Raw genomic sequence first — 14,177 nt, 5'->3', positions numbered from 1 at the left:
CTGCCAATTATTCATGTTTAGAAACACAAGTAATTGGGGAGGTTAAAAAACTCTCTAGAGTGAAACCCTTTGAGAAGTATCATAGGCTTACCTAGGTGTTGTTACATGGCTTAATAATCATATTAACATCATTTTTACAATACAAAAGCAGAATTTGGGACTACAATAATGATAATGACTCAAAATTTTTATCCACTGCTTTATACTCTGCTTCTTGGAACTGTTGAGATGTACTTGGTCAACAACATGCATTTCAAGGGGGAATATCTGGTGGAAGAACCCATTCTTTATACATGGATGATTTGTTTCTGTTATCCTTAAGATATTTTTTTTCTATTTTAATTATTAAGGCAAATATTTTATTAAGGTAAATATTTTTATAGTTCTATTTATTTATGGAGTATTTTAGTGTTAACCTTTTCATCTCATGGTTCACAGGGCACTGAATTAGCTAAGAGACGCGCAGGTTCTTTTGTTCGAGGAGATGATATTGTTTATAAACTTTTTACTGAATTTGCTTACCGTTACAAGTGAGTACATTTCTGTTATTGACGATCTTGAAAATCTTGCTTCCCTTTATTTTAATTGGTAATCCAGTGTGGCACACCTCATGTTTCTAATCTTCCTAATATTATTAATGACATATTTAAAAGATATTTTACATGTCACACCGTGTAAAGTTAAAAACAAATTATAATATATTTATTGTTAGTGCGAGACATTTGCTCTGTAACTTAAAACGGTTGTAAATCTGCAGTGTTCTGAATTACTGAGAAATTATTTTGTGGTAGCAGGAATAGAGTGGGTGGCTACACCAGATTACTTAGGACTCGCATAAGACAGGGTGATGCTGCAGAGATGGCTTATATTGAGTATATTGAATCTTTTTTTCTAGCTCAATTCTTTAATTGGTACCTTTACATGATGTTTTGTTATAATGATATATGTGGTTTGTAGTATGTACGCTTGTTTTAGTTGATCGATAAGTATAGGCAAATTAATTGCTCTTCGTTTTATTCAATCTTTAAGTCAACAAATATCTTATTCACCATAGATTGATAATGATCTCATGTTATATACATTCAATGAGTTGATAAATAAAAATACAGTTAATAAAAAAATTATATATAAAATAATGAATAGTTGTAGCATAGGATCATAAATCATATTTAGAACTACATTGAATAGTTATTTCAAAATGTCCAATATTTCAATGATCTTTATTTTTTTCATTCTTTTCTTGGGACATGGTATTTGTACCCACTTTTTCACTCGAAAGCCAACCATTTTGTCACCCTCATTCCAAATTTGTTAAATTATGGAAAAAAGATTGAACTTTAAAAGAGGTGAGAAATACACATCATATCTATCAAAACTATTTTTGTTTAGTCTGTTCACACTTATTGTTTGGGTCTTCTTAACCCTAGTAGCACTTCTTGCTACTGAAGGGTGAAGGTCCAATGAGACTTAGTCACACTGCTCTATTGGATGCTTCATGGCATAACTGTCAATCAGAGGATCTTTTATATTTAGTTCCATTAGTTTTTTGAAATTGCGATTTTGGGTAGTTTTTCTTTTTCGATATGATGTAGGAAACAATTTAACACTGCAATTTGACAGATATCATATATGTTTATTTTATTAGAAAATTGAGTGATGATCTTACACTGGAAGGGCCACTGGCTTAAATACAACTTTGGGTGCCTTTACACGAGGCAGCATGATCTTTGATTGTGCCCCTTCTTCCTAATTACTAAATTAGACATTAAAACATATTTAGTAAATATTTTTTTTACATAACATTGCCTTCCTCTCAAAAAAATGCTTGTCCTCAAAGCATAGGTAACAAAGGGTGTTGTTGACGGAATGCGTTTGTCTCCAACAGGATTCTTCTTCTGGTAGGTTCTTCCACTTGATAAAATATTCTTTAATTACTTGTGATCATAATTTCTTTTCCTTGGTGGTGATGATTCCTTCTGGTTCTAAAACGATCTTCCCTTCATCATCTAATGTTGGAAGTGTTGTCTGTACTACTTGGTGTTTGCCTAATGCTTTCTTAAGGCAAGATAAATGGAAAATGTTGTGAACTTTGGTGTCAATTTGTTTTTTCCCTTCTGTTTTAGGGACAATTGCTTGTAAGGATGAAGTTTAACAAATACCCATTCTCCAACCTCAAATTCTTTCTCTGTTTTGTTTTGGTAAGCTTGTTATCTGATTTCTTGCAATATTTAGATTTTCCTCTAGTTCTTGGAAGACTTTTTGGGTTTCTTCTAACTAGTTTTTAACTGCTGGAAATTTTGTCTCGATAATGGAAAGTCCTTCAATTTAGGAGGCTCATAACCATACAAAGCTTGAAATGGGGTCATTTTTGCTGAAGTATGATAAGTGGAATTGTACCACCATTCGGCGAGGTGTAACCATTGAGCCCACTTATTTTGTTTGTTTTTGCATAACAATGAAGGTAAGCTTTCAAACATTTATTGACAACTTCTGTTTGACAGTCTATTTGAGGATGGTATACCGAACTCATGTTGATGTATGTTCCAATATGTTTGAATTTTTTCTTTTCCAAAAATTCCCTTTAAATTTGGCATCTCTATTGGTAACATTGACTTTGGGAAACCCATTTAGTTTGTAGACATTCTTGCAAAATATCTTAGCAATTTGTTTTGCTGAGTCTGATTTCTTCATTGCTATGAAGTGTGCATATTTGGTAAGTTTGCCGACTACTGTAAGGATTTTGTCTTTTCCATCCGACACTGGTAGCCCTTCGATATTTCTTTCCACTTATGGTTTGGAATATTTAAGGGATGGAGTAGTTTGGGGGTCATAATGTTCTCATTTTTATTTCTTTGGCATTTGTGGAAGGCCACGTAAGGGGACTTTACCCTTATTGAACATAATTGAGCAGAAAAACGTCCTCATCATTTCAGATGAACCAAAGATAGTAAAACATGCTGGCAACAAACGTACTCAACATTAGCCAGCCAGAAAACCGCTACCTCCTCCGCAATTATTGAGATATAGAATCGGTTTATTTGAATTTGTAAAACTACCAAAATTTAAATTGGAATCTGTATATCATCATCAACCTACAGTTGTCACAATGGCCAACGACGATTCAATATTCTCCTAGACGAGAAGGGAACCTCAAGGTAGTCAATTTCGGGGTGAGTGCAATATAAGAGAATGTAGGGATGAATGAATTATTGCACATTCGGATTGAGACTCCTGTATATTCCACACCCGAGGTGATAAACGTGCAAAAGCGTGAAGCTCTTCCCTGAGAAATTCACTAAACGCAGCTCACCCTTATTATTGAAATGAATATATGAACACACATCCATGAAATGCAAGCAAGGAATAGATGCCACTATCAAGAAGGGGACACGACGATACACTTACATTTAAAAAAAAGGGAACTTAATTATACTAAGTAAAATAAAAATAAAAATGAAAAGGAATAATCAATTAATAAAATATTAATTTATTATCATAAAGTGACTTTACCAAATTATAATAAAGTTACTTTATTAAATTATAAAGTCACTTTATTTGTTAATTTAGTAAGTTACTTTTCCTAATATATATATTGACAAGGAAATGGAAAAAACCTCATTCCTAGATAGTACTTACACATGCTGAAATGACATGAAGAAGTGAAGAAAGTTATTAGTGAAAAAGCTTTGAGGACAAAGCTTTTTGAAGAGCATGGCAATGTTACAAATATAATTTATATAAAAATAAAATAAATATAAGTGAATAAATAATAATCATAATTATAGTTAATTAATGATTAGTTAATGAAGAGGCATGATTGTAAAGGACATGCCCAATCATGAAGAGGCACCTGCCTAGATATATAAGCAGGCCCTCATTGTAACATTCAATCATCCTTGTACTATCATATTGTTAATAAAAATATTACTTATAGTACATTTGTGTATTCTACAATTTAAAGTACAAACAACTCCAAGTATTGTTGCTTCATAGAAGAACACCATGATAAAGCTCAGTATTGTTGAAGGAAATGTAACTAGGTTCGGTCTTCATAAATGTACTTTTGATATTTGTATTTATTCAAGATAAGAAATATTATTTTTATAATATATATCAATGAGTTTCTTGCTCATTGAAATAGGTCTAGCACATGCTAAGGTGCTATAGGTGAGTGAAATAGTCAAAAGAAAATGTTGAAGACCTTAAGTGCATGTTGCACCATGTATATGTTTGTGTAAGAGTCAAAGAATATCCCTCCAAGTAAAGTCAAGTCTTATCCAAAGCAAAGACACCACCAAAGAAGTCATCCGAAGCAAAGATAGCAAGTCGACCTTCAAGTTGGCCTAAAGGAGGGACAATCCTATATATATAGTGTCTCTCCACTCCTCTAAAGACAACACAATCTATCTCTCTGAAATCAGCGAAGGTAGAAGGCAAGTAAAGGGTAACAAGAGCACAAGAAAAGGGTCTCCAAGGACATCGAAGAAGGAGGAAGAAACACTGAGCCCTAGAGGTCTGTTCTAGGGAAGCTGCAGTCACATGTCCGAGGAAAAAGGAGGGTTGTCCCTGCAGTTATGACAACAACAACTCACAGTGAACTATATCTCATTGTTTGGGGTTAAATCTAGGCCTACAAGGCCTCCTACTCAAGCGTAGAAGAAGGGTACTCAAGCGAAGGAGAGAAGCTTATACAACATCAAGTAAAACTCCCACATGTGCAAGAAATTAGGGCTGTAAGACGGTCATATCAAGTCTGCACCTACACCTCAAGGAAAAAGCTCATTTGGTCAAGAGGAAGGAAGGGATCATCACAATGAAGGAGTCTCATCATAGACCAAGAATAAGTGTCTCTTCTAGAGCTAGTGCAACAAGGTCTACCAATAGTTGAAAGAAGAACGAAGTGCAGGAAGAAGGAAGACGAAGTGTCAGGGAATGAAGTGCCGAAAGGAGAAGGACAAAGTGCCGAGAAACCAAAGTGCAAAAGGAGGAAGGACTTGACTTGTGCTTGGAGGATATTCTTGTTAAGGGTCTAGGGTTTGGCATTGATCAATAAGAAGCTTCAATAAGAGAAATTTAGCGAAGGGTCTTCCTCTCAAGAGAAGAGAGGTTTTGGCGCTTGCAGAGAGCCAACATCGTATGTTCTTGTTCTTATGTTTTTGGTAGCAGTTTGATGAAGCACACACACATGCATTAATAATAATAAGAAGAAGATTAAGCTAACACGAAAAAGTAAAAAGACTCCACAAATTGTTATCAAGTCAAGAAGAATCACACTATAGCTAATTGCCCTTGATTCTTCAACAAATATGTCAGTATAAAGCAACAATACTTAGATAAAGCAACAATACTGTGTCTCCTGGATTGGTTGGTTCCCAACTAGTCCTTCTTCATTCCATTTCTGTAGGGGCTACCCCCCTTGTTAGAAAATTAGAAAGGCAAAAATATTTTCTTATTCTTGATAACTACTTGTGATGTTTCTTATTATTACGATTCTTTATATCTTCTTTCTTTTAGTTCATCAAGCAATTACCAAAGAAGCAACACATAAAATAATAGATACCAGATGTAGGCACTATGCCAGGGCAAAACCCCCCTCAAGGGGAAAACCCAGTCAAGAAATTCTTCCTTTCAATAGTATTGTTTGAGACTCTTCACCCTAGACCAAGACCAAACCTTCCCTCCACACCAAGTCAGCTTCCCAGAATTTCGACCCCTTTTCAACAACTTCGACTAAGTAGCAGCTTCTGACAACTGAGAAACTTGGAAGACTTCGATCTCCCAATCCAGGTCACGAAACAGAGACAAAGAGGAACTAAAATTTCGATTTTTCCTTTCTCCTTAGACTTCCCCAAACTTGCACTTACTTCGGCTTCCCAACAACAGACTTCGCATTTTTCCCAGCTACAAGATATCGAACTTCTTGTGAGAGGTGATGCTCCAAATGACTTCGACTAGCTTGTATTTATAGGCTTTTTATGGGTTGAATTAGGGTTTTAGGCCGACTTGATCTCTCTTTGGCCGACTTGGTGTGGAGGATACATAAATTACATTTGACTCAATAATTAACCTTTTTACATGATTCAAAAGCCCAAGAAGGGTCTCTTTAAAAGTACAATGACTATTGATTCAGAATAAATCCTAGAAGTCCTCAATGGGGACTTTGACCTAAAACATGGTGACCCAAGCATGAAACCCATGCTTTAAGAAGTCACAATAATAATAATAAAAATTATTTTCTTTATTCTTTTGAGAAGTACATTATATGATGACTCAAATACATTAAATGAAGACCGAACCTAGTTACATTTTCCATCACTCCCTCTTAACTAGGGAGGTATTCATAATGTACAAATATAATGGAAGATCTCAAACTATATGAAGCATGAAGAACTTTAGGCACCGCAATGCCATGGACTAGATTCATGACCAGGGCAATCTATCCATTGATCTCTCAACAATTTAGGCAGTGCAATGCCACAGACTAGATTCCTAACCATGACAATCTATCCATTGGTCTCTCAACAATTTAGGCATCGGAATGCTACAGACTAGATTCTTGACAAGGGTAATTTATCCAAGTGGGAATAAGATGGACTCAAGCCTTCAACCCCTCTAGGTACCATCAGGCTTACTAGCTAACCATCAACCCAAAAATCCAGGTGTGTGTCAGAGCTCAATGATCAACGCCACCTTTCCAACTTTAGGACCTAGAAGTCAACATAAGGTGCCGACCAAATGTCTTGCTAGGAAATGCTTCATTCACAAAGCCTCAACTCTCCTAGATCCAACAGATCAAGGATAACCAATCTCTCCCAATCAAACTGATTGGTAACTAGCATGCTATCAACATCTTCGAGAGATTCTGAAGCATTAAAACTGATAGCTTGTAGGCTTGAATGTAAAAATACACAAAGGTATTTGTAATAATAATTTATTATATATAGAAATGTATAAGTGATGATTGTTACAATGAGGACCCTCATATATATATCGAAGCAGGTGTCCTTTCGTGACTGGGCATGTCTTTTAGACATGCCTTTTCACTTAACTTAATGACTATTTAACCTAATCAATATTTGATTATTTACTATTTACATTTATTTTATTTATTTTACTTGTTATGAATTATATTCATAACATAGCCCCTTCCTTTAGGAGCTTTGTCCTCAAAGCTTTAATGCTGTGGATTTTCTTCACTTAGTGTCTGTCGTCTTGATGTCTATAATCTGGCCAACCTCTCGTCATGTAGCTCATCAGTAATATTCCCTTGGATTTTTTTTAATATATATATATATATATATATATATATATATATATATATATATATATAAAATAGCTGTCTTAAAGCTAGGGTTTCTCTATCTCCACTTTATTTTTATTTTTATTTTTTAATACTGAACTCTTTTCTTTTTTTACTGTTTTTTTTAAATACTGTATTTTTTATTGTATTTTTTTTACACTTCTTATTTTTTGTAAATGTTACTACACAATAAGAAATATATATGTTATGGGTTGATAATCATAATTATAACATTTGAGAGTTCAGTTTTGAGTTATTGAAAGCCCAAGGTACTTCGCGCCTGATAGCCTCTAGCTTTGGTGGAGTAAGATCATTTTTAATGTTGAAAACTCTTCGTACATTTTCGGGCGTTTTATAGGCCGAAATTTCATTGGCAATAGTTCAACAGACGAAGTTGAAAAGACTCCTGATATGCAGATATTGGGCAGCGAGTGCAAGTTGAAACAGAGTCGAACGATCCACCTTGACAAGTTCCACATCCCACGGGTCAACATCGTCTGGGGTCTCCATGGGATGTGGTGGGTGATCGATGTGATGTGTGCAATATTTGATAATATTTTCTAAAATCTCGCTAGACACAAAAAACAGAGGAATGGAATTTTCAGAGCCGAAGTCCTCCACCATTTTCTTTATTATCACCGACTACACCGCCACTGTTTCTTGCACATTGAATACTTTTCCATTGAAGGTCTTCAGTTTCACAATCTGACCATTGCGTATGCCCCCCCAACACAATTTACGCCGTATGCACAGGTCAAGGGTGTGTTGGGTGTGGGGTTTGTCTGCAGCATGGTTGATGCTGACGGGCTCAATAGACCACGCAGCAGAGACATCGAGTACCCAGTGAACATATATATACATCGAGCCCAATGAACTGATGCAAGACATGGCGTTTGACCTTTGACGGAAGACACACCCCTCGTCACACCCGCCGATAGAGAATTTACCGCAAAAGAATGTGAAACAGAACGATGTGCTAGTGTAGACACAGACGTACTCAGGTCCAGTCATTTCCGTCCACTCTGTTCGTCGTACCTCCGACCCATTTGATGTGACGTTTTCTTCTCTTGTCGTGGAAACACTGGAAAGATTCGCGCGTGGACAGTCGACGGATAGCGGTTTGGAAAGCTGTGGTGGAGCGGAGACTATCAGAATGTTGGGTGGATTGAAGACGGGATCGAGAGCAACACGGAGCGGGAGTGGCAGAGTTTCGTGGGTAGGGGGTTGCATTGGTTAGGGTAGCGGATGGGGACACGAGCGACGGTGTGATTGGGACGATTTTAGTCGACTGAAATACGCAGAAGATTGAAATGTCAGCGGGTAACCCACGCGGACAGTTGACTAGCTTGTTATTTAAATTTGCTGTAAAACTAGCTTGGATTTCCTTTGAAGCAGCAAAACCATTTAGCATGCCCTGCATCTTTAATGTCAACTGATTACCACATTGCTTCTTCAACTCGGACAATATGTTTTGTTTACCTCTCCCATTTTCACCTGTAGGACGGGCAAGGATTGATCGCAGCTGATTTGAATTCAAAACATTCTCGGTGAGAAAATTTGCACAGTGATGCATGAAAAATAGCGTTGGTCTATCCACTGTCCGTCTGCAATTTTCGTTGACAGAGAGACAAGTACAACCGAGGGCATTTATGGCAATTTCGTCGAATGAAGACAGAAGCGGATCATACACAACGATATCATTAATCCATTCAAATTTCTCCCTCATTAAAATGGCAAAAGCCAACTGCATGCAACTACACTGTACCTCATACTCTCTCACGTAATATTCTTCGATAGGCTCCAACCCTCCAAGGCCATAGAGAACTAGTTGTAATTGTAATATTCTTCGATAGGCTCCAGCCTTGCATGTATACACGTTATTTTTTAACCCAAAGTCAATGCCAAACACTTTAAGTTCTTTGGCACCCATTTTGTCTGCAAAATTGTGTATTTTTGGTAACTCCTCTTTGTGAATCTGATCTTCATGGTTGTTGTTGGTGAAGGTGATTTGATCTTCTTTCTTCTTCTCCAATTCTTTCCCGCTGCTTTTAATTTTTTGTGTGATCCGAGAGATTGCTTCTTTTAGTTCGAGGAGTTTTGGTTGCTTATCAAGTTTAGCTTTTTTCCTTGCTATCTTCTTTTCATAAAGCAAGACTTCCTTGAGATATGTAGCTTGCTCTTTTTTGTCCTTGATTTGAAGTTCAAGGTTCTTTAGTGATTTTGACACATTGTCAAGGTTTTCTTTCTCGACTTCAAGCGCTCTTTCATCTGCCAACTTTGGATCAAAATCTTCTCGTTGTCCCAAATTTGCCTTTTCTTTCTGAGTCGCCTTCTCTTTCTCCTCATCTGGAATATCCATTGGTTCTAGTTGACTTGGAGGTGGGCATAATGGAAACTCCAGCTCTAAGGGAGGGACTACTGGTTTCTCCTTTTTCCTTTGCTCATATTGTTGTTCTTCTTCTGATTCATATTGATCCACTTCATCATGTATTATATCATCTTGATGTAATCCCCTTTGTTCACTTCTTCCCTCCTCTGAAGTAACCCTACCAACACTTTTCTCTGGACTATGCTGAGAAGCATATTCGGGTTGTTCTTCCTTGCCAGAATAACCAAAAACATCATGCATATCTATTGTTGAAAAGTTACATGGTGATCATCACCTTGATCACTTAGTTCTCTAACTGGCTCGGTATCTGCTTGGTCCCCTTTACTTTCAACATCAACTTCATATGAATCATCATCTTGATCTTTTTTAATTTCTTCATTGTTATTATCATCTTCCTTATTATCGATTTCTTTTCGACATTCTTTAACTTCTGCATATGATTTTTTTAAACGATGAAATGCTTCTTGAATTTTACTAAACTGCTCAATGCATTCAGGACGTGAACGTAATGGCACATTGTGCGGCGAACAATGTTCAAAGACCCACATGATTATATTGTGTGCCATGGCTTTGATACCATTGAAGCATAAAAACCGATAGCTTGTAGGCTTGAATGTAAAAATACACAAAGGTATTTGTAATAATAATTTATTATATATAGAAATGTATGAGTGATGATTGTTACAATGAGGACTCTCATATATATACCGAAGCATGTGTCCTTTCATGACTGGGCATGTCTTTTAGACATGCCTTTTCACTTATCTTAATGACTATTTAACCTAATCAATATTTGATTATTTACTATTTACATTTATTTGATTTATTTTACTTGTTATGAATTATATTCATAACAAATTCACCTGTACAATCACAACCCCAATCAATAATATACTTTCATATGTACATAATCAAATGCAAACCTCTGGGGTCGTTCTAGATGTTGCTTCTCAACTTAGTGGGCTATCAGCTGAATCTTTGACAAAAAATTCCTCAATCATATACTTTCCTTTCCTACTTCTCATGCAATAACATATCCTCCAAAATTCATTAATCAAAACCAAACTATGCCCTCCCTCTCAACCAGGAAGCATCTCTTCATCCGGACTCCCTCTTAATCTTAGGGAGATTTCTTCTATTCAAGCTTCTTGAGGGAGATCAACTTCTTTTCGTCATCAGAGAATCTTTCGTGGCTTCCAACCATTTCATCAGAGTTATCATTATCCTCATCATGCTTATCACATCAACGAGCATCTTCACCATATTGAAGATTGTGTACCTGCACAACTTAGATAGCAAGTACAACCAAATCTATAGAAGCATGAAGTTAGCCATATCAGAATCACGAAAGCATTTCAATTTTATACATATAAGATACCCAGACTCAGTTACAAACAAGGGACATATACTCTTCAACATCTTGCTAGGGACTTTGTCATAAACCCTAGATTACATCATAATCAACTTCCATTACATCTAGGGTTTCAATGTTTCTCCCAAAGGTATGACATACCTTACTACAACATATAGCAAACCTTAGAAACAATTCAGACAAATATAAAGCATCTAACAACTCTTAAAAATTTATATGTTAGACTTCTCACTAGGGTTTCATACAAATCCTAGATTTCATACAAAGGAAATCAAAATCAATCACAACTTAGTAATTATCATGACCAACTTCCACTAGGGTTAGTTGCAAACCCTAGATTTCCGATCAACCATCAATCCCAACCAAAACTTAGATTTCAACAATCTTACACAAATCTCAAATTATCATATTGTTATCATACATAAGAGATTTTTACTTCTACTAAGGCTTAACTCGAAAACCGTAGAATTTCATTTCAACAATCATTATAAATAGATCTCAGATTGTTATATCACACATACTAAAGAATTTAACTTCTACTAGGGTTTTGCTGCAAAACCCTAGATTTCCAAATATCATCATCTTAGAATCTCAGACATGGACTTCCATTAAATCCTAAGACTTATGACCACATATCTAGGAATTCATAATCATATATAAGCATATCATATGTCTGACAACATTAATACATTAGACATATACTGACCTAGACCAAGCTAGGGTTTCGACCAAAAGGACATATCTATATATACTTAGGGTTTCATTATCATGCAAAGGCATTTCATATCATGTGTTAGTCAAACCCAACTTCACAAATATCAAATAGAAGTTAGACAAACTTGATTAGACTAGGGTTTGATCAGACAAACCTATACATACCAAGGAAATCATTTCTAAGACATTATAAGGGTCTTGCTTACACATTCTATCAAACCCTAATGAGTTAGGGTTTCAATATAGGAATATAGCAAGCCCAAAATTACCAAAATTTCAATGGTTTGGGATTTTAGATCTTATCATTCAACCCTAAGTTAGGTATTCCTGATCATTCCAAAATCCTAAACATGACATCATCAATAGTAGATGATAGCAGATGTTTTCCTAATCAAGACAATAGATGGAGAATGGTGGTTATTATTAATATAATCAAAACTTAAACAAGTACGTGAAACTAAAATTTGAAAGGAGATGAGATACTTATCTTAGGGGGTTGTTAGGGGCTCCCTCCAAAGCTTGAGGGATACCTACATACTTATAAAAAACAATAAAAATGTGTTTTCCAAAATATGTTAAAAACCTATAAATTCTAAAACATCAAAAATAAAAATAAGATATCTAAGGCTGTAAGCAAAGGACTTAGTAGTGTAAGTCCCTAATGTCAGATTCTTCGGGCTTGGCTTTCTTTGGGTCTCCTTCTTCAACAATGTTAGCATGATCTCTTTCTCTCTTCTTATTTCTTGGATTGTCGGGACAGTCACTCTTATAGTGACCCTTCTTATGGCATTGATAGCATTCTACCTTGGACATGTCAACTTTCTTCCTTGGTCCTTTCGATTTATTTCCTTTATGTGAGCAATGTAGGCATTTGAAACACCTTCAGAATTGGCAACTAATGAGATCCTCAATTCTTCCTGACTGCAGGCTGTCCATAGTTCTTCAAAAGTGTGAGCTTCCTTCCAACTGTTAAGACCTGCAACAAATGCACCCCAAGTAGGTGGCAATCCTAATAGGGCAATGATCACGAGTTCTTTGTTCGGAACAATTTCCTTCATGGGTAAAAGATCATCCCTGATTCTTGCTATCTTCACAAAGAAGGATGCCACTGTGTCTTCTTGAGTAATCTTTGTGGTCCTTAGCTCATTCTTCAAACTAGCTACTGGACCAATGTTCTTAATAGTGAATAACTTTGACAAGGCTTCATACATTTCCTGAGCATGATCAATGTTTGCTATGAATGGGACAAGGTTGTCCTTTATTCATTCTACCATCAGAGTCATGGCCACCAATTCTAGTTCTCTGAACATGTCAACTTTCTTCCTTGGACATGTCAACATTCTTCCTTGGTCCTTTCGATTTCTTTCCTTTATGTTGAGCAATGTAGGCATTTGAAACACCCTCAGAATTGGCAACTAATGAGATCCTCAATTCTTCCTGACTGCATGCTTTCCATAGTTCTTCAAAAGTGTGAGCTTCCTTCCAAGTGTTAAGACCTACAACAAATGCACCCCAAGTAGGTGGCAATCCTAATAGGGTAGTGATCTTTGTGTAATCTTTGTGGTCCTTAGCTCACTCTTCAAACTAGCTACTTGACCAATGTTCTTAATAGTGAATAACTTTGACAAGGCTTCATACATTTCATGAGCATGATCGATGTTAGCTATAAATGGGACAAGGTTGTCCTTTATTCATTCTACCATCAGAGTCATGGCCACCAATTCTAGTTCCCTAAACATGTCAACTTTCTTCCTTGGACATGTCAACTTTCTTCCTTTGTCCTTTCGATTTCTTTCCTTTATGTTGAGCAATGTAGGCATTTGAAACACCTTCAGAATTGGCAACTAATGAGATCCTCAATTCTTCCTGATTGCAGGCTGTCCATAGTTCTTCAAAAGTGTGAGCTTCCTTCCAACTGTTAAGACCTACAACAAATGCACCCCAAGTAAGTGGCAATCCTAATAGGGCAGTGATCACGAGTTCTTTGTTCGGAACAATTTTCTTAATGGCCAAAAGATCATCCCTGATTCTTGCTATCTTCACAAAGAAGGATGCCACTGTGTCTTCTTGAGTAATCTTTGTGGACCTTAGCTCATTCTTCAAACTAGCTACTTGACCAATGTTCTTAATAGTGAATAACTTTGACAAGGCTTCATACATTTCCTGAGCATGATCGATGTTAGCTATGAATGGGACAAGGTTGTCCTTTATTCATTCTACCATCGGAGTCATGGCCACCAATTCTAGTTCCCTGAATTTCATTTTGTCATCATCAATGGAATCCTTTGTAGGCTTGTTTACTTTTCCTTTAACTAAGTCTAGTACCTTGTTCTTTTCAAGGATGAGATCGATCCTCTTCTTGCAGGACCTGTAGTTTGAGGCTCCTTCAAGTTTGTTCTCTC

The 14,177-nt window shown here is 36.3% G+C and overlaps 1 protein-coding gene across 1 annotated transcript in view; it reads left to right on the top strand.

Moving 5' to 3' along the window:
• Nucleotides 1-14,177, top strand: part of LOC149233988 (uncharacterized) — a 206,892-nt gene that overhangs the window by 149,781 nt on the left and 42,934 nt on the right. Inside the window, exons 4-5 of the mRNA XM_089371700.1 lie at nucleotides 439-530; nucleotides 795-872. Coding sequence (XP_089227826.1) covers nucleotides 439-530; nucleotides 795-872 — 170 coding nt within the window. The remainder of the gene's footprint in view (nucleotides 1-438; nucleotides 531-794; nucleotides 873-14,177) is intronic.

Source organism: Pinus tabuliformis, chromosome 8 (genome assembly GCF_031772625.1).
Source record: "Pinus tabuliformis cultivar Carrire ecotype Pingquan chromosome 8, CPIR1, whole genome shotgun sequence".
NCBI lineage: Eukaryota > Viridiplantae > Streptophyta > Pinopsida > Pinales > Pinaceae > Pinus > Pinus tabuliformis.
The sequence above is the reverse complement of the archived record's forward strand: the minus strand, read 5'-3'. Positions and strand labels throughout refer to the sequence as shown.